The 20,105-nt window shown below is 41.4% G+C and overlaps 2 protein-coding genes and 1 non-coding gene across 3 annotated transcripts; 2 read left to right on the plus strand and 1 right to left on the minus strand.

The window, feature by feature from the left end:
- The first annotated feature begins 3,174 nt into the window (after nucleotides 1-3,174).
- On the plus strand, nucleotides 3,175-6,931 carry LOC115743535. Its single transcript, XM_030678364.2, has 4 exons — nucleotides 3,175-3,630; nucleotides 3,744-3,896; nucleotides 4,327-4,767; nucleotides 5,758-6,931. Exons 1-4 carry the CDS (start codon nucleotides 3,355-3,357, stop codon nucleotides 6,706-6,708), a joined length of 1,821 nt encoding a protein of 606 aa, XP_030534224.2. The 5' UTR covers nucleotides 3,175-3,354; the 3' UTR covers nucleotides 6,709-6,931.
- A 545-nt stretch (nucleotides 6,932-7,476) lies between these two features.
- TRNAR-CCG lies at nucleotides 7,477-7,549 on the plus strand. The gene has a single exon. It is a non-coding gene; the product is annotated as a tRNA-Arg (tRNA).
- Nucleotides 7,550-10,084: 2,535 nt separating this feature from the next.
- Nucleotides 10,085-11,791, minus strand: LOC115727103 (auxin-responsive protein IAA3). The gene is made up of 4 exons (XM_030657262.2): nucleotides 11,399-11,791; nucleotides 10,995-11,272; nucleotides 10,801-10,894; nucleotides 10,085-10,354 (listed from the first exon to the last, which is right to left on the minus strand). The coding sequence occupies exons 1-4, from the start codon at nucleotides 11,626-11,628 to the stop codon at nucleotides 10,240-10,242; spliced, it is 717 nt and encodes a 238-aa protein (XP_030513122.1). The 5' UTR covers nucleotides 11,629-11,791; the 3' UTR covers nucleotides 10,085-10,239.
- Nucleotides 11,792-20,105: the final 8,314 nt, after the last annotated feature.

Below are 20,105 nucleotides of genomic sequence, written 5' to 3' on the forward strand. Positions count from 1 at the left end.
ATATTTCGCTGCTAAAGAAACCACAGATTCGAAAACGGATATGACCTCCGTTGACTATCTAGATCTTAAACAGCAAAGAAGCTCATTGTAGCATTTGAGAGCCGAGAGTTCGACTTTGACAAGAAATGCAAAGGGGCTAAAACAACATTGACGAGGTAGAGCACTCAACGAATACCGAATCTAGTGAGTGAGAGAAAACATGATCATTCTCTTTTACGGTTCCGAAAAGTACTACGCCTTCCTTATTTATTTATTTATTTATTTGTTATTAAAGTCCCTCTCTTTCCTTTTCAATTCCCTTCATTATTCCTTAAGAAAAACTTATTAAATGATAAACTATACTAGTATCCCTAATACATGTAATAAACATAAATGCTATATATATATATATATATACATATATAGAATAGAAGAAAATTCAAACACATAAATAGTTATTGGAATAAATAAAAATGAAAAATTGTTGTTATTATTTTGTTATTGTAAATTTTATTTTGTTAATAAGGCAACAAATAGTATCGTACGGCATCGCCCCTTTTTTTTTTTTTCTAAATCGTACGGCATCAAACTCGGAAAGGAAGAAGAAAATTGCCTGGGGCGCGGCGAGTCGGCGACGCGAGAATTACGCGGTGTTGGTCTTAAGCTTGATCTCTCCGATATGACGTGGCTTCCAAGAAATGCTGCTCGTTTTAAATTTGTTTTTGCTGTAGAGGTGACATTCCATTTGACTAAAAAATAAAAGACTGCGTTGCCTTCGTATTCCTCGTTTCAACCATCGACATAGGTTACGCGTCAAATTTTTCTTGGTATTGTCCGGTCGTACTTCCATATTTTCGAACGAAACTAACGAATGTAAGGGATTGTCGCGTTGTTTTTCCCATATTGAAGATCGAGAATAACTAATGTAAGGGACAGTGTGCCCTTTAGCAGTTTGTCGTAGTCTTTTTACGGTGTGTTTGTTCGGGGAAAAAATTTTGTATTAAAGAAAAACACTTTCTAGGAAATCTTAATTTTTCTTTGTTTTGTGATGTGTGTCGAAAATATTTTTTTGATGTTTTGTTCTCATTTGAAAAATAATCAATCTCATGCGAAAAATAAATCAAAATTTTAGAGTAATTTTATTTTTTATTTATTTCTTTTCTTTTCATTCTTTTTCTTTTCCTTTCTTTCTCTCTTGTGATCAACCGCGGCGGCCATGGATGGCGTCATGGCTCATTGGCCTCTAGGAAGCCTCGAGCTCCCTTGCCTTAAGCTCGCTCAAGGCTAGCCAGATCGCAGCAAGTGTGAGCTCGCTCATGGCTGCCGCCAGCTGGTTGTGGTGGAGAGTGGAGGTAAAAGAAAAGAAAAAGAAAAAAAGAATAGAATAAAATAAAATAAAATACAATAAAATAATAAAATAAGTTGAGAGTAATAATTATGAAAAATGTTTTCATCTCTTTAAATTTAGGAATTTACTTTCTTCATTTTATGCATTATTATTTTTTATTGGAGATTATTTTCCTTTAATTAAGTCATTTTTTTAACTAAACAAATGAAAATTCCAAGAACACTTTCATTCAAACAAACACACTCTTATTGATAAGACCATCTTTCAAGAAATTCATTCTTATATTCGTTTCGATTCGTATAGTTGTTGATGGTTGTGCTCTACAAAGAGTTTCATTCACTAGTAAATAAACTCCTACATACATATTTTAATTAGAAAAAATAACACAATCGGTCCTAAACATACTATACGAATGTCAATTTAGCCATCGATTTTTCAATTTTTTCAACTTAGTTTTAAATCTTTGGGTGAAATTTCAATATAGTCCTTCCTATCAATTTTCATCGGAAATTATTGACGCGACAATTTGATCATTGCCGGCTTTCTTGCGAAGCAACACATTATCACGTTTGTAATTTCTGGCAAAAATTTATTGAAAGAATTACATTGGACTTTTGCAAGAAGGTTAAAGAATAAATTACCAAATTTAAAGTTTAGAATTAAATTAACATCTATATAATAAATTTACGATTGATTGTACAATTTGTCCTTTTAATTGAGCTTGGCCGTTGATGCTAACGAGGAATGGTTCGATTTGAGAAGGTATATATACATCCGATTCACTCAAATAGTGAAAGTCAAGAGGACGATTTATTAATGGTCTAAATGCTCCCTACTCGAATAGATAAACTCAATTGGATAGATCATGCTATCTACGATTCAAATCATCAATACACCCATTTCGTAAATTTCAATGCTTTGATCAACCACGTAATATGTAAATTAAGTCGATCTAAATTAAGTAACATTTTAAGAAAATGTTCTATTGCTATAACTTCAGTGGAATGGTGAAAATTCTACTTGTGCCAGCTTTCGAACTTTCAAATGTCATTTTGTAGGTCAATTGTTTGTCCTATTGGGATTTGGGACTGCTAGCAGAAAAAAAAAAATCCCAAAATTTTCCACTACAAACCCATTTGCCTCCTGACTTTCTATTAAGTTACAATGTCTCGAAAACTCTAATTAATTTACAAATCCGAGTTCCAATTATATACTTGTTATCGGACCTTTCAACATAGGCAAAATCATTCATAAAAATCAGAGCAATCTCGCCGGTAATGTAATGACAACAGCAGCAGCCATCCATTGTTTCAACACCATTTCGAATTTGTCGGTCTTTGTTTCCATTACTTTTTGTTTTCCTTTCACCTATTCAACATCTTTTACTCAAGGAAAATCATTTTGCCCACTTTGCGTGGTCGCTTCCCATGGTAAACGGGCCCTCCAATCCTCACCATCGAGCTAGGGAAAAATCAAAGTCTAATGAGAAGCCCGTGACCAGAGCTCCGCTAAAAATTGGCTGCAAGTCAATGCTCGGGGGGACATTGCAACCTATTCCAAGACTTTGGAAACAAATCGAAAGAATGGGAAAAAGATAGGGACTCACGTGCAAATTGTAATGCCCATGACCTACTATCCAGGGGCCAAATTGCAATTTTCCCTAAGCACAAGGAAAACGAAAACGTGCCTGTCTTGCGCATTTGCACAGACGCGTGCGTCGTCGTTTCACGCGGAAACAATGGTTGAATGTCTCGCCCTCCAGATGTACAAGGAAAATCCTTCGAGCCTTCGTCATCGATCCAATCAAGAACAAGTCCTCCTCTTTAATTCGCCTCTGAGGATAATCTCTCTCTCCTCTCTCTCTCTCTCTTTCTCTCTCGTATATACCCTCGCATCGTCCGCTCATGCATTGCTAGACGAACTTCGGCGATTGACAGGACAAGGTATGGGGAAGTGGTCGCCATGGCAACCCGAGGAAACCAAGAAACTCCATGTCAAGTTCCGCCATTTGAGGCTCGAAGGTTTCAATGTGTTCGCGGAGAGAACGGAGGCCGAAAGTGATGAGGCAGAAGAAGAAGAAGAAGAAAACGAAGAAGGCAATCCTCCTCGAGCTCAAGTGGCGAGGACCCAAGCAAGGGCTCGTCCAATTCCCGGGAACAGCGAAGCGCCCGAAGCATGTCACGACCCAGAGGCTCTTGGGCGAAGATGCGGCCTTCGAATGGGACGAGGGGGAGCTGATCGAGAGCACGTGCAGCTTCGGCAGCTCCTTCGCCGCGTGGGAAGTTTCCTTCAAAGTGTTATACGTAAGTCCGAGTCGGGTGACAATTGTCTCCGTCTTTGTGCTGTCCTTATGTTCGATTGAATGTCGAGGAGAGGATCGCGCGTGATGATGCTCGAAATTGGGCTCAATTTGCAGGGGGATTGCGCGGCATCGAAGAACAGGTTGGTGGTTATTGGGAAAGTTTCGTTGAATTTGGCAGAAATGGCTTCGAAGATGGAGTCCGCAGTTGAGAAGAAGCTTCCCATCGCTTTACAGGTAGCTGGCGATACCTGCGAAGCCACTCTTATGGTGAGTGAGTCCAACGTCTATAAATTACATAAACTATCTCTCTTCCTCACCTCAAAGCCTCGCAGTTCATCGTCTTCTCAGGAAAGTTTCCTTTTTTGGGCGTACCCATCTTCGTCTTTTTAGCTTTTCTTACCATCTGAACTAGTTCGATCCGATCTGAATGTGCATGTCCTGCTGACCAATTCTCCCTGCATTTTCCGACCATCCCAAAGTTGCTTGTAATAAATTTTGGAGGTTGATTTGGACCTGTTCTGGAAGTGTTATTAGGTTATTGACAACCCTTTGTCGTCATTTTCGTTTTGAAAATTTATTTGGTCAAATATTCACCTTCTTGATATATGCGTCATCCTAATACGTTAAAAAAAGACTTGGGGTCTTAATTATTATTATTTTTTGTATTAATTTTTTTAAATCTTAATTAATTATACAGGTGAGCGTCAGCTTCTCGGAAGTCAGAAGTCGTAGCGAATCGGCGTTGGCACAAGTCGTGCAAAGCCAAAACTCGACGGCCAGGTCCGAAAGAGAAGACGGTTTCTTTAAAATAGTGAACGCCGTGATGAAGAGGCAGAAGAAAAGTCAAGAGGCTCGACCCACTAGCCCCGCCTCCGACTCGGCGGACTCCGCCGCCGAGAGCGACGGCCGCGAGCCGAGTCCCGGGACCGAGCCGGGGTCGTCGACGACCACGAGTTCGGAGCCGGTCAAACAGAGTGGGTTCTTCTCGTGGAAGCGACGGCGACTGAGCTTTAAATCGACAGGAGAGCCGTTGGTTGGCGAGGGGGCCCATGGGCGTGACGTGGATCCGGATGCTGACGTTGACCGCCACGTCAGCATTGTCCCCTCCGTTGACTCGCCTCCCGCCGGTTCTGAAACGGTACGGAAAACCTCATTGTCCCTTTGCGCAACATTGTCCTTTTCAGCAAAGCTAGGCATCCCGAACTTGAAATTGACTTATTGGTCCATCTTAGTAGACACAGCATCTCTCTTTTCTTTATCTGAACTTGTTATGCATGTCTTTGGTCCAATTTTTGGTTCATTCCATATGCATTGTCTGCTGATACTCATATGCTCTGTCAATGTGAAAAATGGTAGATATCTAGTCACTTTCTTGTATGTTGTATCTGTTAACTGATGCAAATAAAATAACTTTTATAGCCTGGACCAAATCAAACTAAACCATGAATAACCCTAGTTGCACCGCGCCTTTTCTTTAAGTATTAAGTTTGCTGCGCGGTACAAATTCATTGCGAGTCAATTTCATTATAATGGCTTCAATAGCCTTCCCGGGGATTAATCTTCTGGGGTCTACATTGAAATAGTTTTAGATGTTGGTTATGCTGGCTATGCTGGCTATGCTGTTGAGATCATGTACCTGTGTTAAGAACAGTGACAGAGCTCAGGATTTTATCAGGGGAGACAAAAATTTGTATGCACTTACTTTAAAAGGTTGAATTAACATTTGTCTTTTTCTTTTCTGCAAAAGAACAATGACAACAGATGGATATGAAAGTAAAATTGAAATATTTTTTTATCAAAGATCATGAATCTATTTGCTTGAGGATGATTATGTTAAGAAACGAATATTTCCTATCTGATACAAGGGTCTTGTTAATGAGTTCCGGAGACAGTTGTTAACCATACTCGATGTAAAAAACGTTGCCACTTTCAATGCACAAGTTGTGCCCTGGGACAGTATGATCTGGTCCTTATCAAGCTCTCACCATGTCAATTGCATCCTGTGTGACCATGCCGCACTTGATCTTGGTGTCAAGTATGCCATTCATCATGCCCTGTTGCGATATTAGTATTATGCTGTTCATTTGATTTGGCGGTCTAATGTGTCAATATTGGCTGCATATTGCAGAATGTTTCTCCAAAGGAGACTCCTCCGGAAATGGACTGTCAAGAAGATGACTGCCTTTGGGAGGAGAAAGAACTAGTCAGCAGAGATGGGCAAACAAAACTCAGAACAAATGTTTTCTTTGCTTCCTTTGATCAGAGAAGTGAAAAAGCATGTGGAGAAAGCGCTTGTTCTGCAGTAGCTGCCGTAATTGTTAATTTTCTCCACTCAAACAAATATAACCTCCCGACTAGAGCTCAATTCAATTCCCTCATCAAAGATGGTTCTCTAGAATGGCAGAGGCTTTGCACCGATGAGACCTACCTCATGAGGTTCCCCAATAAACACTTTGATCTCGAGACCGTTTTGGAAGCCAGAATGAAGCCTTTCACAATCAGTCCTGATAAGTCATTCATCGGGTTTTTCAGCCCGGAGAAATTCGAGGCTCTGACGGGAGCTATGTCATTTGATGACATGTGGGTTAAAATCATGATGCATGAAGCTGAAGAGAGCAGGCATGGCATATACATAGTGAGCTGGAATGATCATTTCTTTGTTCTGATGGTGGAAGATCATGCCTACTTTGTCATCGACTCATTGGGGGAACGGCTCTTTGAAGGTTGTGACCGTGCATATATATTGAAATTCGATGAAACCGCTGCACTGTACAGGAAGGCCGAGAATGGCGCGAGTCATGGCTTGGGGACGGAAGAGGGTGAGGATGAGAGCGAGAAGAAAGAAGAAGAGTGGGAGGAGGTCATATGTGCAGGAAGGGAGTGTTGTGGAGAATACATGAAGAGGTTTCTTGCAGCTATACAGGTCCAAGAACTCGAGGAAGACGAGAAAAAGGGGTCCGCCTCTAGTTTTTCTCTCCATCAAAGACTGCAGGTAGAGTTCCACTATTGCTGTCGCAATCCTTCTGAATTGCCGACAGCTGAGGCTGCAGCTGCATTGCCTTCTGCCGATGCATTCTAGATTTGTTGCTTTTGTCGGGTTGAAGGATCTGTTTCTTTGAGTGGCTAGCAAGTTGTATTTTTGAGGGGGTATGGCTTTTTGTATTCAGCTCCTTGAGATGTGTAAGTATGTAGTTCAGTGAGGAGTAAGAGCAGAAGAGCATGTTGTAAATTATTCCTCGCTCAAATCTTCTGGATCTCAAAGCGGTTCTAGTGCAAGAAATTTTGTCTTTGTTTCCTTCCTTCCTGCTATTGTCTCCCTGCTCTCTGGCAAAAGATACGAGGAAAAGGAACTTAAATCCTCACTGTCCTCGCACGATACGGACTAATGAGGCATTTTCAGACATTAAAAAAAAAAAAAAAATTAAATAAAAAAAAAAAAAAAAAAAAATAAAAAATTTTTAAAAAAAAAAAAAAAAAAAAAAAAAAAAAAAAAAAAAAAAAAAAATAGTCATCTGATGGCCTGGAGGTTTATCTGGGTCTCTTGTGTTATTTGATCGGACAGAATCAGGGAACCGCGGCAAATCTGGATATTCTTGTATCCGCTTCCACACGTGCCCGGCCTGTCGGGGCATCCTGGTTTACGCGCTGCTGCGTTCTATCTGCCCCGCCTCAAGTTGAGATGCAAGTCTAGTCCTAATCGATGGAACCTTTAGAATGTAAGCGTCAGGCGTCTGATCTTCCATCATGGTAAGTACAAAAAATGATTATTGAACAACAGGGTAAAGGTATAGGTGGTCCAGCGTTGTCTACTTAATAAAGTCTAGATCTAAGAGACAGTCGTCGTAATGATCGCGTGGCCTAATGGATAAGGCGCTCGCCTCCGGAGCGGGAGATTGTGGGTTCGAGTCCCACCGTGATCGGCACCAATTAATTTTTGTTTTTGCCATTTTCACCAACGTTTTCTTTAAAAGACGTCCATGACATGAAGAGCAACGGCAACCGACGAAACTAACCGGTCAACGACTATCAACTTGTAAACAGAAGCGAAGTTTGCCAAAACCTTCGTGCTGCCTTTTTATGGGGTTCTTTCTGTGATTACAGGGTAAGTGGGGAGCACCGGAGCATTCTTGATTTTGCATTAGTGCGCGTAGTTCCGTGTGACGAGGCCGTGTGACGAGGCCGGGGATTGATTCTCAAGAGATTGGTTGGGTCGAAGTGATATGAAAGTAGAACGAATTTCCTATTTGTTATGACCCTTGAGCGCCATAAACAGGTAGCAGCGATGCACAGTGCATGTTTTCCCGTAAAATGATTGTCGACTCGTCAACAATGTAGCGAGTCGAGCTTGCCATGTGAGATTTTGTACGATAATTGTTAGATGGAGGAGACTTAATATTCCGATAGAGCCACAAAATTTTTCCAGAGTCCTAAAACTTTTAACTGTACATCCTTCTGGTTGGATGCGCTTAACAAAACCAGCAAGGGTCTCTTCATTCCGCGAAACCACGATCTCCTCGCAATAACGCTTGAGCCAGACGCAGAAACCCATATTCCACATGACATAATGGAAGTATTACCAATTGAATAATAACAAGAGAGAGGACGTTGAACTGAGGAGATTGCTTGATCAAGGACTGGATGAGTGGGGTGGGGAAAGATCAGGGATGGCAGGCAAGTCTTTTGGGGAGCTTAGGGATGGTAGCCGCCCGGCAACTCGGGGAACAACTGGTATTTCAGGCACCTTTGGGACCTCGGGCTTCGGCAGTGGAGGCAACTCGGGCTTCGGTAAGGTCGGGGCTTCTGGTTTCGGCAGAGGCGGTAGCTCCGGCTTAGGCAAAGCCGGGATCGTGGGAATGGAAGGTAGCTCAGGCTTGGGAAGCTTAGGAATCTCGGGAAGGCCAAGGACTCCGACTCCATCACCAGTTATGGACGACAGGGTGAGAAGCAAGAGGAGAAACAGAGTGAATTTCGGGTAACAGGCCATCCCTATTGGCTTTGACTTGAAACCTCTTGAAGATTGGAGTTGTGTACTAAGTCCAGCTTGCATGTCAAGCTGATACTTCACGCTTTTTTAAACGAAAGCCAGTACCAGTGCGGGTACTTATCTAAATTTTGCTGACAGAGGCACAATTCCATTTCCTCTCCACGAAATGTCCTTGTCCTTCACGTGGTTTTTCTTCTTCCTTTTTTTTTTGGTTGATTTCGTGTTTCTATGTGGACAAAAGATTCGACATTAGACCAGCCAAACGGGGTCGGTTGAGTCAAATTTAATAGATCGAAAATGAGTCTGACTCAAAGTGATCCATGCAATCCGCATAGACCCACTTTTATGTAATTTCAACAATTTACATCCGATCCAATTTAGACCCAACCATATTGTTAGAACACTTCTATTTTTAACCGAAGAGATTAAATTTCATATGTCACTCGGAAAAAGCATTATAGCCCGAACTCTTTATATTTTCGCTAAATTCTTTTCTATAACATTATTGTGTCGAATTTCAAAAGTGTAACAATTTTAATTTTCTTATGACTTTGTTGAGGTTTATAACTAGTAAATGACTTACCTCTAAAATTTAGTCCTTGTACTATAATTTTGTCAAAATAGTAGTGTGAGCCCAAGTGTCTTAGGTCCCCAAAACCCCAACCAGCACAAACGAACATTTCAAAAGTCACAAATCGTAGATCCATTCAAAATGTAAAATCTAAAGCTGCTTCAGATTAGGGAAGACAGCCCACTTCAAATCTATTGAAGAAGATGGTTAGCATAGACAGGTAGCAGTAGCACAGGTTGATTTCGAATCATTTTCTGTTAATGAACTGATTTTCGTTGAAAATTTTGTTTTTTTGAACAGAATCGAACTGTCAAAAGATGGTTTGGTTTAGTTCGGTTCAATGGTTCGATCTCCTTTTCCTCGTACCTCATCGATAGTTCCCGACACCATCCGCATGGACATTCCTCCTTCGCCGGCCCGCTCTCTATCACCGACTAAAAATGGTGCCTAGATATCAGAATCTAGTAATTGCCGATTATAGGAAACCTTGTTAATGGAATTCATTAGTAGTACTAAGATCAGCATAAACTCAATGCACTGCCCAACTTGAAGATTTTGGAACTCTCTCATCTGTCGAAACTTTTAAGTTCTTGAACGCGAAATCGGTGAGGATAGGCATATTCTTGGCAGATTTCCTAGTCAGGTCCCATACCGAGAGTTGCCAATTTTCGATGGATCAATGACCGACCAAAAGCTGATGACCACGATCCCTTCACCAGATCGCAACAGATATGTTGCAGTACTAAGCATTTGACTCATCTACACGTAACAAACAAGATTAAAGAGTTTGCATTTGTCCCCACTAATTCCTTAGTATATGCCGGAGGACGTCGGTATGAAGATGCACTTTGTTGGCACTCATCAGACAGCGAAAAGTTTTCAATTCTAGCAACTTTACCAGGCTATAAATCAAGAAGTCACATTACATGGAGGAACGAAGAATTTTCAGACGGCTGGTAAGCAAGCTAACTTAGACTGTAACAATTTCGTACAATCATCTTATTCAATCAAATTGACATATCAAAGATGTATTTCTGCTGGATACTGGTGCAAACTCAGTAGGGACGGAGGATGTTCGAGCTCGACATGGTATGGTTTTGGCCTGCACGAATCTGGTTTCCATCTCTACTCCTTTGTATCTCCAGGCGACGTACCGACTCCACAAAGTTCCTGCAGGTAGATGGTTACAACGAATTTTCAGCTCACATATTTTCGTTCGATTATACATAACATCATATGACCAGTGCATACAACGTCAACTGCATAATTGCTTTCTTAAGCAAAGCTTTGTGTTTATGGACTAATTCTGTGGAGGGTGATGGTGATCTTTAGCGGGGAAAACCGACACCGGCAATGAATTTGTCCACCAGAAGAAACTACTATCTCCACAAGCATTTCTGAATCGAAAACGGTTAACTGTGCTAAATGACCACCCTAGTTTTCTGTAAAAGCATATTCACTGCCAATTCAAGTCTGTCGTTGAAATGAAATTCATTACGCCTGTTCGCATCGTTTCTAATAAATACCCACCTACTTTTCTGTATGAGCTGCCCTTACGTTAGTTTGAACAATTAAATTACAAGGGAACAAAGAGCTGAGAAGGATGATGAACATACAGCCATGGAAGATCTCCAGCCAAGAGCCAGTCTCCTTCCTTGTCCTGGTAAGTTAGAGTGTAGCTGGCATGATCTTTGAAGTCATCTCTGTTGTCTGAACAAAACCAAAGGCTGATTGATTTTAGTGACTAGTGTTAGGAAATCTAAGGGAGTACTACGTAGCACTAAGGTGATGGGGGGCAATGTTAGCTTACATCTCGAGAACATGGCGATCAGGGCGCCTTTAAGACTGTTGTAAGACTGGTAGATCCGCAAGTCGATCTTCCTTACTATGGCCACTCCTTCCATCTTCACCTTCACGAACGTGTTATGACCGGGTTTTCCGTCTTCTTTCTCGGCCGGACGGACATTATGGTAAAGATCTCGGCGCGGTGGACGCTGCAGCCCGTGCATGAATTTCTTCCTCCAGGACTTGATGGGTGGCCACCCCACAACTTGATCATCGCCCTCAGCTCCTTCTCTATACCTAAACCTGAAAAAGAACGCGGACCCTAGTGACTTTCACTTCTAACGAATATCGATATCGAATGTGGTAACTACTTTTCCCCATCGAGGACGATTAGAACATAAAATCGGGGATCGGCTAGGCGTGACATACTTGTTCATAGAACAAGAAAGCTTGCTGCGCCTCTCGCTCGGGTCGTCGTCCTCGTTAGGCCGGCCGCTCCACGCCAACGACTGCGATTTCCGTGAGGAGCGTTCTCCAAATGCCTCTCCATGACACCTTTTGCTGTTGACCCACTTCTTGTGTAAGCCTTCTTGATCATTTGGCTCAGACCCTATGGCAGGGTGGTGAATTGGGAGAGCTAGACCAAGTTGAAGATCCATATCTCAGAGTCCCCCAAACATGAAAAGGAACAGAGGAACAGCAGCAAGATTGATGGAAAACGGCGATAACGTGGAAGCTGGAAGGGCAAATGTTCGGTGCTCAAGGCAAAATGGAGAAGTATTTGTAAAGAAAAGAGCAAGAGGGAGAGGGTGAAAGGGAGGTGTGTTTGGGCGGAAGAAAGGAAGTTTGGGACAAAATAAAATTTGGGTCGGCGAAAGGACCGGCAGCGATGTGGACAGCCGAGGAAAAACGAGAGCTTGCACCAAAATGGAAAGTCTTCATGGAGTTGTCTGTGTGTCCCCGCAACTCTCTCTCCCTCTCCTTCTTCCCGTGTGGAAAAAGGACTTACGTGTCGAATCTTATTAGGTATTTGCCGTAGCTTCAACGTCATGCAATGAAAAAGTTTTAGGACCCGCAAATAAGTTTGAGAATTTGATTACGCATTTTGCATATTTTTATGACTCAATTGCGCTCTTGCGATAAGTTTTAGAGTTTTCAATACATTTATTCCTTCTTTTTCCGTAAATAGATGGCTTTCTTCACTGGCTGATTAATCCACGGCACAAGTCTAGGCATTATGGCCCTATCCTAAATAGCTAATGACACAGTTTCAACATCATTATGAATATGAAAATCAATAACAATGTCAATAGATCTTTTTTTTTAATTCTTTTTGGTCGAAAATGTCAATAGATCCTTCAATCCTCGTCTTTTCAGCTTTTCCGCACTCTGATAGGCTTCGCTATGGACATGATCGATCATACATTCTCCTAGCCACCACCGCTACTCTCAGCATCTTATTTGAGGTCATGCCACGGATTAACAGAACCCAATTGACCCATCTCCCCTATCATCCCAATGTATTCCTCCTGTACCAATTAATGGGGAGGTAGATAAAGGGTTTCGAAAGATTTGAGGTTTGGAAAGATTTAAACTCGGGATCCAATGCCATATGAGATTTTTAGAACCATTGCATTGTTACGAACGTTTAAATGAATGCGTGACTTAACATTTAAAAAAACTTTTGGATAGTCCGCCTTGTTAGTCAAATTGCATGTGCTGCTACTCCTAATCAGATTTGAACACGAGAGGGAAGATAAAAATATTCTACATCCCGTGATAGTGAGGTTTATATGATTTTTATATACATGTGATCTCTATACACCTATTCATTTATATCGTTGGGTTGAACTTTCTAACGCCAAGTAGCTGACTTCCCGTTCTTCTTCTACTAGGTCCCGTTCTTTCAATGCGTCAAGGAATCAAGTGGATCGGTTTAAGCTAAAGGAAGTTAAGTCATTAAATACTAAAGGACTATCAACGTCAGCAGCATCTTGTCTATTCCGTAGCCCCCAAATGCCCCATTGAACAAATACACTTCCAAGAAACCCTTCGAAGGGTATGACTTCATTCGGAATAAAATGAAGGGGTGTAAATAATGCTAGATCAAAATTATCATTCGACCCACAACGCCAATTTAGACCAAGCTTCATTATAAGGTAGGCACTCCATGATGTAGGTCACGAATATTCGAAAATCCAGGTCATGCTCTATAAACGACTAAGTTCACTATTCGATACCGCCTTCAGCTATAGTTAAAATAGTGGCTTTTATGCTCGAATGGCCTGTTCTCTCCGATCGGAATAAGTGGGTCAATTCCTTCCCTTAAAATCGTACTCGAGAGTTTCCTACCTCATACAGATCAAAAGGGTTACTTAGATTTATAATATAAAATATATATTTCGTGTTTTCGATAATAAAATAAAAAAAAATTTGTGCATATTTTTGGTGCAAATTTTATGACTTAGTCAAATGATTATTTCGAGAAGGCACCATCTATTTTCTTCCTAGGAAATTATGAACATGAGAAAAAGAGAAAATAATTCGAACTCCAAGATTCCGCAAACTATGGTACGATCAGACAAGACCCCTCAACCTAATGTCTTCATTAAACATACTTTTCTGCCTGTCTCTCGACTTTTGAGGGCTCTTTAGTTCACATTAGAGCACACTTAAGTCGTGATTACTGTGGATAATGATGATTAATCATCCCTACTTAAGTCAACAAAATTTACCATTCCACGTTTTCCCACTCGCCCCTTTTCTTTGACCGGCCTCACCAAGCCATCATTCGTACAGTGGAAATTCACTCTGAGTTCCTGCAGAAACGCCCATCAAGATGAGCATGATTAACTTGAGTGAAAAGTATATAAAAAAAAAAAAAGTCCTAAACCTATTGTATTTGTACCAATTCAGTTTTGAATTTTTCTAGTAGACCAACTTAGTCTAAAATCTTTTCACATTGCTACAAATTCAGTCCATTCTACGAATTTTGATTGGAAATTAATGGCATGGACAACAATGATCCTACGTAGCGTAATTGATATTAACATGGACATTTTTAATATTTTTAATATTTTTATTTATTTATTTTTCCTTATTTTTTTTCTTTCCCTATTATGTTTGCTGGTGGCCGGCGATTGGCCAAAGGTTAGGGTCAACCTCGCCGGTACTCGCCCTAGCCCAAGCACGGCCCGGTGGGGTTGACCCTCGCCTTTGGCCGACAAGGAGAACTTGCCCAAGCGAGGCTAACCTCGCCGGCTATGGACAAGTAGAAAAACATAAGAAAAAAAGAAGGAAAAAAAATGAATAAAAAATAGAAAAGAGGAAAAAGAGTAAAAAAATAAAAAAAATGTATTACAAATATTTAAAAATACTATATCAAGACCAATCATACCACGTAGGATGGCCGACATCCACGTCGGCAATTTCTCATAAAAATGATGGATGGATCGAATTGATATCAATATGAAAAAGTTTACGGTTATGTTATTTTAATCAAACGGTGTAAGGATGAATTGGTTTCAATGTAATAATTTTTTTTTTTTTAGGTGCGTTTCTCTCTAGAGCACAGGTCGATCTTCATTAGGGTTTTCGAGTTAGTCCTACGTGCAATCATGAGGGCGACATCCGTACCTCAAGCGGGGCCAAACATCTGTCTTGGATCGTTGTGATGATTCCATCTGACAAGAGAGCTGAACAGCATGATTTGTTCTTGTGTTCTTCATCGACAGGTCCAACATGTCGGCATATACCCGTCAAACGCATCATCATGCATATTCCAGGAGCTCGTTCAAGATCGCCATGATCGTTTGGTGCCCAGACATTCCCTGGATTGTTCTTGATTATTGACACGTCAGACCGCAACACTAATGGAATCTCTTCATTATTCTTCTGTTTAGAATAGTGGAAGATCATTCCCTTCTGTCTGACCCTAGTTCCGTGCTCTGTCCGCTCAATATTTGAGGGGAAACTGGACCACCTGATCCGGATATGGACGAATGCGGCGCGTGGCCAGTCGGGACGATCCACGCATCGACACGGGACAATGCACCTACATGCGACCCTCAAAGCGGCCCGATGCACCGGCTTTCTGCTAACATCGAGCTACCAAAAAATGACCACCGTTGAGAACAACGGGTCCAACGGGTCCAATCATGCCGTCTGAACTCTGGTCGAAGTGAAATGTCTGTGTACGTAGGCTTCAAAGATCTCATCAAGAAGGGGACATAATTCCAGGGCAAAAGCAAGCGGCCAGATGTGGTGATGCGTTCAGGGTTTTGTTCAGAACTGATCAGTGGTTGTGGAGTTACGTGGGGCTGGTGATTGCGGTGAGCGGCGGTTGAATTGGAATGGCGTGCGAAGTTCACGTGGAGGCAAGCATGGGTCATGAGACATTGGCAACAACACACGCCCCCCAAGTACTTGGCAATTGGCACGATCAGCCTCATCCCATATCCACCCACTTGTGATTCACTTGGGGAGGGACCAAGCATGTACATTCATACTTTACTCCGAATAATACGACAAATGCTAAGACCCATGTATATGTTTGATATATTAGGTGATGTGACAGATCATGAATCGACATTTAAGTAGATTGTAGTCAACATCTCATAAGAGTATGTAATATTCTGCAGAAGTAAATTGATTTTTATGGATCTATTTCAATGCACCTAAGGCTGTTCTTGTGTTCCCCTCTCTCTTTATGGCTAGATATCACTCCGTCTGAACTCCATTGAGTACGAGTCGCTTTTAGCGACGGTTTGAATTATGAATTTGATCTTTTCGTGAGCTTTTGAGTTAAACGGGGCATTTGTAGGAAATTCAACAACCTAATAACCCGTGCATAGAGTTTAGAGCACCTAAGATTGAATCGAAATCGCGTACTTCGTTCAGCTAATCACTATCGTCGAATTAATCGGTACGGATGAAGTCATACAAATGCGGGACTAAGGTCTTCCTCTCCTTCTTCTCCCTCTAGGGTGAGTTTATAGAATGAGGAGGGGAAGTGTAAGTGGGCCATAACCTTAGTTGTAGTGTGTAATTCTAACTTACTCATCTATCAGAGATCACTGTCAAAACACGGGCATACACTAGTACCGTCTCACTCCATTGACACCGAAATCGATGATGTGATAAGGCCTATATAATATGATCACATGATTGTGTTCTTCATTTTTTTTTGGTCAGACACATGATTGTATTTAGTCACATCTAACATTGCCTCATATATTTTAGGAAAAATTTTAAATAATTCAAATAAAGGTCTGAAATGCCCTTTCTATTTCAAATAAAGGCCAGACTAAGAGTATTTTCGTTATTTACATTTTTTAAACTTTTTTTTCCATTTTTTTTTCTATGTTTCTGTTTCCCTCCCCCTCTTTTTTTTATTCATTCCCCTTGATGGGTTATATCCTAAATTGAATCGGAACAATCACACAGAGAATAGAAAAAAAAAATTGATATGCGAGTTTACTAGGTTGACCCTAGAAATATGGCTACGTTCTGTAAAGCGGTTCCACTATATCCTAATCACTCGTTACAATAATCCCTCATACGAGTACAATATATGTGATTTAAAATGGACCCAAAGCCCAAGCTTATCCTATCCGAATCCCTTTGATCTCACAACAAATGAGCCAACTTAAAACATGAGCCTAAAATCCGATGTTGTTTTGGAGGCGCCGCCTCGCCCCGCTCACCGGCGAGTGGGGTAGCCATTCCACTCATCAAGGAGAGGAACCCCCGCCCGCTGTCCAAGAGGGGGGACCTCTCGTCCTTCCGTGCGTAAGGGTTTTATGTCGTCGATTCATATTTCGGTACTTTTAAGCACACGTGAGCGTGCCCGATATGAGAAACAAAGGTCTCCTAATTATTCACCAATGCCAACACCCCTTGTCGGTGGCCGTTCTCCGGTGATAGTCGCCCTCCGGCGACGGTCTCTCGCCCTTGCTGGGAAAAAAGAATTCCTAGTTTTTGTGGTTTTGTGAAGACCCCATGAGAATGGTTATCGATAACGGTCCAAACTTGCACTCTTGCTCTTTGATCGATTTCTCACGGGTCATCTGTCTAGCGGTGAATTTTCGAACCGATGATGCCATCCTCTTTCTTCTTCAATATCGCGTTCACCATAGCGGAGTACTTCGGGGCTAGCCTCGCCCAACCACGAGGCTCTGCTGCACATGCCGCGGCGACACCAAAGAGACACCGGCCGACCCTCCGCCCCACCATCGCCAGCACCCAATCCAGGGCCGCCCTCGCCTCTCGTGGGTAAGGCCGCAAGGGTAGCCCTCACCTTGCCAATTTGCCAATGGCCAACCACAGGCGAGGGGAGAGAAAAAAAAAAAAAGAAAGGAAAAAGGGGAAAAAAATTCTAAAATAGTAAATGACAAAAATGCCCTCGATCGGATTTTTCTTTGAAACAATGAAGACACTTTAGGCCTTTATTTGAAATAATATTAACTTCATGCCTTTATTTTAGAAAATGATGGCACTTTATGCCCTTATTAAGAATTTTCTTTATATTTTATTTACTTTATTTAAGAGCTTGTTTTTCACAAGATCAATTTTAGCTCACCTTTATAAGAATTTCCAACAGTTCTCTCATGGGGTTGGTTTTTTTTTTTTTTTTGGGGGGGGATCAAAATGGGGTCGATTCGGACGAATGATTTCCTTCAATTGAGTGCAACGTTAGCTGTATGTGGACGTAGCTAAATGGATCTAGAACCCATATTTCACGGTAGTGAGTTATAAATGGGTTCCTCAAGTTTTAAAAGTGAATCATAAACGGGTTACTTAGAAACTTATTAGATTCTAAATGGGTTAGCTAAGAAAAATATATATAAAAAAATAGCAATATATATACATATATATTTAAAAATGTATAAAAAAATGATTTTCCCTAAAGTGGAATTTGATATTGGGGTGTTTGAACAATATAAGTTGGGTCGGGTATGGGTCACTAGATTCATATAGCATGAAATGGGTTAAAATAGGTCAAATTATTCAATATAGATCGGACAATATTCAACTCGATCCAAACCCGACCCGACCCACCCATTTGACATCCCTAATAGTGTATGATAGAAAGGTTCAAGGGAGCCACACTCATGGGGTATGTGAATGACTCGTATTGCCAATGTTGGGCATGGATCTACTTTTCTAAAGCGCTTAGATCGAGGGAAAGCGGTTGTGTTTATCTTCAACCGCTCCATTTCATACAGCAATTGGCTCAACTTGAGAGGGGATGCCATAAGAATTTGATCTAAGGACTTAAAATCTGCGAGAGCCCGTCGAGGCGACGGCAGCGATCTGCAGTTTCCCTCGGAATCAACTTTTGTAAAATCTAGTCATTTTCACCGAGTTTTGATGGTGGCGGTGACGGCGGCAGCAGATAAAGGAGGAGGTAGTAAACAAGGAGTCGATCGTTTCCGATAGGAAATGGAATCCCCTAAGTACCTTTATCCATGTCTCCGGATAATGTTTCTCGATCATTTGAGTTGTTGATCCATATAGAAGCGAATTGTACTTCATAACAATATATATCGACGGTTGAGATGGCTGAGATACCAAGAAGACCCTCGTTCAAAATCGTAAAGAGCTAACGATGGAACTCGTAATTAAGATAAAGATGTCACTAACACCTAAAATGAGATTGGTATGGGTCGATTACATTGGTAATAGACAACTTGGGGTGGAATTCTTTTGTAGGCTTATGATGTCAAGTTACGGTTGTTATGCATGGTAAGATCCATTTTTTTTTTAAATTTTTGTGTCGGAATGGTAAGCTCCATTTATTAATAGCTTAATTTGTTGGGAAAAATGGCCATCGATCACGTTCTCACAACGTTAATATCTAATTCTAATCGCATATTCTATTTATCGTTATTGTGAATCTATGTGAATTTATTCCTGCTTCGAATTAGTTGTTTCATATGGGTTTATTCAGATATATTATGCTTCATGTCAGGAGTATTCAAAGGAAACCCACAAAATCTCCTAGTTTTGAATATCTTTATAGCATTGTTTCATATGGGTTTAGGTTTAAAGATATTATGCTTTCATGTTTAAAATTTGAAAAAAAAAAATACAAATTTGCAACTCTAGGCTGAAATCCGACATTAAAACGACCTAATTACGCTTTCCTTGGGAGAAATTTAAAATTCCCAAATCTCTCATAAATGTTTTCCCATCGATGCACCTCATCTCCCACCGCCAGTGCCCCATCTCCCCCAAGTCCCCCCCCCCCCCCCCCCCCGCCCCCCCCCCGCCCCCCCACAAAAAACCCCCCCCCCCCCCCCCCCCCCCCCCCCCCAAAAAAAACACCCTTCTCCCCTTCCCCCCCTATCTCCGATCGGAAAAGCAGAACGGAAAGCGATGATTCGCTTAGACAAATTCCGTGCCTAATCACAAAACGTCAGGATGTAAAGATGCATATTTCAAAAAAGTTGATTGGTGAAAAACGGTGAAGGCCGCGTGGGATTCAAGGATGAATCATCTGAGTTTTTTTCCTAAAAGAATACGGTTTGTGTCCGCATTCTTGCAAATTAAGTTTCAATGAAAACGATTTGACCAAAGGGAATCAGGATCGGGGGCTTTGTCAGCATCCGTAGGCCGTCGGCAAACCTAAGTTTTGCCTTGATGTTGTCACGTTCTTGACATGGGAAGTTTGGAACAATGTGCAAACAGTTGGCAGTCTTTAACTTTTTTGGATTTGAGTAACTATTTTGAACCACCAGCGCCCCGAGGTGCCAAAATTGCCGAGCCTGTCGCCACAGTCCCATCGAGATCAGGAGATATCTCTATGTGAGCCATGCCGCTAGGCAACCGACACTGACTTTTCGGAGGTTCCCTCATGACATGAATCGAATGCACGATCTCGTAAAAAAAAAAAAAAAGAATAGGCAATCGTTTTTTCAGTATCTGGGCGATGACTTGCGCTCCCGTATCTCATCATAATATAGATGTACTTGAATCAATGGTGTACGCGAAGTTCGTGGACAAAAATTGGACTCCATGCGGCCTTATGAACGCTCATAACATATGGTATTATATAAGGAGAGATCAATATTATCTTAATGATCACTTCGAGCGATCGGGTCGGATCCTAAATCGGTTTATGGTAACCAAATTA

Source organism: Rhodamnia argentea, chromosome 4 (genome assembly GCF_020921035.1).
Source record: "Rhodamnia argentea isolate NSW1041297 chromosome 4, ASM2092103v1, whole genome shotgun sequence".
NCBI classification, from domain to species: domain Eukaryota; kingdom Viridiplantae; phylum Streptophyta; class Magnoliopsida; order Myrtales; family Myrtaceae; genus Rhodamnia; species Rhodamnia argentea.

What these genes read in the sequence shown, in the direction of transcription:
- LOC115743535 (XM_030678364.2), top strand. Translation starts at nt 3,355, where the DNA reads ATGTGTTCGCGGAGAGAACGGAGGCCGAAAGTGATGAGGCAGAAGAAG. An exon ending in CCTGCGAAGCCACTCTTATG is followed by an intron (nt 3,897 to 4,326) that starts GTGAGTGAGTCC and finishes TTAATTATACAG; the next exon opens with GTGAGCGTCAGCTTCTCGGA. An exon ending in CTCCCGCCGGTTCTGAAACG is followed by an intron (nt 4,768 to 5,757) that starts GTACGGAAAACC and finishes TGCATATTGCAG; the next exon opens with AATGTTTCTCCAAAGGAGAC.
- LOC115727103 (XM_030657262.2), bottom strand. Translation starts at nt 11,628, where the DNA reads ATGGATCTTCAACTTGGTCTAGCTCTCCCAATTCACCACCCTGCCATA. An exon ending in CTTTCTTGTTCTATGAACAA is followed by an intron (nt 11,273 to 11,398) that starts GTATGTCACGCC and finishes GTTCTTTTTCAG; the next exon opens with GTTTAGGTATAGAGAAGGAG. An exon ending in GCTGGAGATCTTCCATGGCT is followed by an intron (nt 10,355 to 10,800) that starts GTATGTTCATCA and finishes ATCTACCTGCAG; the next exon opens with GAACTTTGTGGAGTCGGTAC.